The sequence below is a fragment of the Colletotrichum siamense genome, assembly GCF_013390195.1.
Source record: "Colletotrichum siamense strain Cg363 chromosome Unknown KSG_Cg363_contig04, whole genome shotgun sequence".
NCBI lineage: Eukaryota > Fungi > Ascomycota > Sordariomycetes > Glomerellales > Glomerellaceae > Colletotrichum > Colletotrichum siamense.
Window position 1 is genome coordinate 847 of NW_023501017.1, and position 4044 is coordinate 4890.

Genomic DNA, 4044 nt, shown 5'->3' on the forward strand with positions numbered 1-4044 from the left:
CAGAAACCTTTTCTAGATCGCGCGTTCGTGTCTTGCGGCACCATGGCTCTCTGCTTCGTCATTGGCGACGTCAGCCCAATGCCGGCTGCCCATATTAAAAATCGCGTCCGCTGGTTATTGGACAAGGGGGCCCAGGCGCGATGAGGACCGTCGCCGCCGACGAACCGCTGCCCATGGCCTGTATCTTTACGAGGATGGCCGCTTTAGCTACAGCCGACATTACTTCGGGATGGCCTCAGGTCCGAGGGCCGCCAGGCACGCCCTTGGATCCTAGAGCACGCGAGGAGGTGATGGAACTACTGGCCGTTGCAGAAGACCTCGCGGACATGAACGGCTGGAATGACTATACTGCAGGTGGTTCGCTCTTCTATAAGAGCATGGTAACAGTCTGTCAGGCGTACGTTAGAATGCTTGATGCCGTTACTAGCGTTTCTATGCCGGATGCAATAGCTATTCACCAGCGAATGCAGGAAACGATGCCTGCGTCGGTGAGGCCGGTGGTTTCTATACTGATGCAGAAGAGGAAATGAAGGGGTGTGTGCGTGTGTGTGTGTGTTGTGTGTGTGTTTGTGTGTGTGTGTGTGTAGAGGGGGTGGGGGGGGGGGGGGGGGGGGGGGGGGGGGGGGGGGGGGGGGGGGGGGGGGGGGGGGGGGGGGAGGCAGGCAAGGGTAACTAATAACATTTATTTAGGTAAGGCTAAGTTATATTTACAGCCGTTTCTGTTAATCCTTCATCTAAGACAGAGGGTATCGCTATTCTTAACATCAGACACCGCAACTAGAACCAGTACGCTTATGGCACTAACAGCTAAGACCTTGGCTTCTAGCTCAGAGGACTGGGAACCGGTAGGCGGCGCCAGTAGCATCTGAAGGAAAGGGTTAGCCCTGTCGATGCGAAGGGCCACGCCGGGTGCTACCCGTACCTCATCCCTAATATCACGCCAGCGACTAGCGGGCGTGAGCTCGGAGGCAGCAGAGGAGCTATCTAGGATAAGCTCGCCAGGGACGACGCTCACAATATCTCCCGCTGTGATGCTGACCTGGTCAGGATTGGTGGTGTGAGGAGGTGCTTCCTAAAGGTCCTAGCACGGGAACGTCGGGGTGACGGACGGCCTGCAGCCTCGGCACCATCGACGCCGGAGTCCCCGTGTAGGTGATACGGACAAAGGGGTGGGGGAGGTCTATATGCTGTTAGAAGGCACATTCGCGCCACTGTAGTGGGTTAGGGCCGTGGCGATGGGTGCAGACGGCGCATCCGCCCACGCGCAGGAGGGAGACGTCCTGCCCGGCGCCGGTCAGCCTGCCGATGGACGCCCGAAGCTTATCTCCCAGTCCCCATGTGTGCGCGGCGATACGCTCAGGGCCAGACGTAGGTCTCGGCGGCCGGGGCGTCTCCGCTGCCGACGCCAGGCGGGCGACGGGCTCGACGTCGAGCCCGAACAGGGGATCCGCCTGTTCGCCTTGGACGACTCTCGCGAACAACCGGCCGAAGGCGGCCAGCTGCTTAATGGTGTTACCTTCGTCGTCCTCAGCCTCCCCGGACGCGAGGCTGACAAGCCGGCGAGCCAGGTCCTGCGAGTCTGACAGGGTGAGGCCGAGCTTGCCGGCGGGGAGGACGGGGAGGAAGTCAAGACCATCGCCGGAGACAATATCTAAGATGCGGCCAGTGTAGAGGCAACGGCTGATGTCGGCCCTTTGTAGATAGAACGCCCTCGACTTGGTATCGGCGGAGGAGGGGTCGACGCCGAGCACCTCGCAGGTGAGGCTGTGGATGTCGCTGCGGCTCCGGTACACGGCGGCGCTGTCGGGTCCCGGCTTCTTGAGTCGCCTGCTCAGCTGGATATAGGCGAGCCTCGTTTGGTACCTGGCGAGGGCTTCGTGGCACTTGGCCTGCTGGGTGTTGCGGTAGAGAACGGCACGGCTCTCGCATCGCGGGAGGTGGAGCGTCGAGCTCGTCGCGGCGGCCCGCCAGGCCTGCAAGAGGGCCACGCACTGTTCGACGCCGCGGGTGACGAGGGACCTTATAATGGCCTCGACCTTGTCCACGGACGAGGCCGGCTCGGACGTATGCGGCCTGGCCTCGCCGGAGGGGGGTTTCTTGTTGTCGGCGTCGTCCCGGTTCCCCGAGCAATCCTCGGACATCTCTGCGACGTTATCTGGCGTGTCGTGGCGGGAGACGTCGCAGTCGAGGTCCTCCACATCCTCACCACCATCTCCATAGTCTGTATGATCCGTGTCATCTATCTCGTCGCTACTAACGACATCCCTAGCGTGGTTCTTGCTCTGCCCATCGTGGGGCCTATCTCGTGTTGCGGCCGGCTGGTCTCCCGGGCGTGTGGTCGTCTGCGGTGAGACTAGGATCGGGTTATGTGTCGGGCACCTCCGCTTACTGGCATGTTGGGCCGCGGCGCGGGCTTGGCTGCTGCTGGCTGGTGTGTTGTCGTCGTTGGTAGGAGGATCGGTGGCCCGGGCTCGTTTGCCTGCTGACGTCCTCCCACTTGGATGTCCTTCACGTGGGAGCGTAGATGCCCTGTCGCTTGTGGCTATACCACGGTGATGGTGCCGGGCGAGGGGGTGCGATGATAATAATGATGGTGATGATGATGGTGGGCCGGTCGCCCGCCGAGTGTGGGACTATCCGCGGCGTCGTCACCCGAAGACGGCGGGGAATGCGGCACGGCTCTCCGGAGGCCACGCCTTACGACAGGGATATCTGCCGGTCCCCCCGCGCTCGGTCCCGAGCCGCCCACGACGTCCCGGTGGTCCAGGGGCTGACTCTCGGGTAGCTTCTTCCGCCCGGGACCCGCGGCCGGGTCGCAGTCTGAGGAGGCAGCTTTGTCACCAGCGGTGCTGGTGGCCGAATCGTCGGGCCACGCGCTCCCGGGCGGTTGGAGGGTCTCGCAGGTATCACCACAGGGACGGAGGTCGCCTGTATACGGGCTGCCCGCGTCTGACATAGGGGCTGGAATGGTGACAAGCTGGGACAGGCAGGGTCCGGCGTTAAAAACTTAGAAGTAGGTGCCTGGGGGCACAACGGCGACATCTCCCTCGACGCAGCGGAAAATACAATACGTCACCTCCCACCGGTCGAGCACGGCTTTTGTGATGAAGATCCTGTCGTGGAGGAAGAACTGCGAGCAAGGTGTGGCGGGAGGGTTTCCACGCGCAGGTCGCTGTTGTTGTTGCTGCTCGCCCTGTCCTTTCCCCTGTCCCTGTGACGGCCGGGAGAGGATAGCCCTTACGCAGTCCTCAAGCCTTCGGCTGGACGTGGGTTTGACGACGAGCCAGACCTTAGGCCCCGCGGAAAACAATATCAATGGTGGTGGAGGATGAGCGCTGCAGGTACATTCCGGGACAGCTAAACGGCGCCGGGGAGTTGACGAGTGTGGCTACCCCATCTTTGGAATTGGCGATGAGGGCTGGGTTGGTCAGCCAGCTGTCGCCTGTGACCCCCGCCTCTCCGTATATGCCAGCGGAGTATGATGTGATGGTGTCGGGTGAGGGCTGGTGGAGAAGGGATCAGCCATGTCGGCCTGTATGGGCGGTGCCCTTATTTGGCGTGAGGCTCCCACTGGCACGCGTGGGGCGCGGCGACGTGGGCTCGCCTTGACGACGACGGCCTCCTGCGTCTGGGTGTTGGGCTTCGGCATGTTGAGGATGGACACGCCGAGGGTCTTCGACGTGTGGAAGGTACACATCTGGACACACACTGGGGGGTCGGCGACGTCGAGCAGCAGCTCGACCAGCCCGCTACCTTCTTCGGTCTGGAGGTGAAGCTTGGCGAATCCCATACCTGTCGATACAGGGAGGCGGAGGATTCGATCGTAGTTTCCCGCCTGCATGGACTTGAACACGCGCCAGCGAAGGTTCATCGTCACATCGCTGGCTGGGATGAAGACGGTTATGGGGGAGGACCTGGCAGAGGGCGGTGGGGTTTGTGACCTCTCCTGCGGCCTTCCCTTGGCTGCTGACGGGGCTATGTCCGGCGTCCTGTGCTTCGATGTGATGATAGAATCGGGCAGGGAGGAGAGTGTTGAGCTGAAGA

General features: G+C 62.1%; 1 protein-coding gene across 1 annotated transcript; it reads right to left on the bottom strand.

Annotated features, from left to right (window-relative positions):
* Window positions 1–734: 734 nt before the first annotated feature.
* CGCS363_v005913 (uncharacterized protein) lies at window positions 735–2956 on the bottom strand (the record flags this gene model as incomplete). Its single annotated transcript, XM_036637762.1, has 6 exons — window positions 735–752; window positions 806–865; window positions 923–1072; window positions 1263–2342; window positions 2390–2529; window positions 2776–2956. The coding sequence occupies 6 exons, from the start codon at window positions 2954–2956 to the stop codon at window positions 735–737; spliced, it is 1629 nt and encodes a 542-aa protein (XP_036495697.1).
* Between the last annotated feature and the right edge of the window lie 1088 nt (window positions 2957–4044).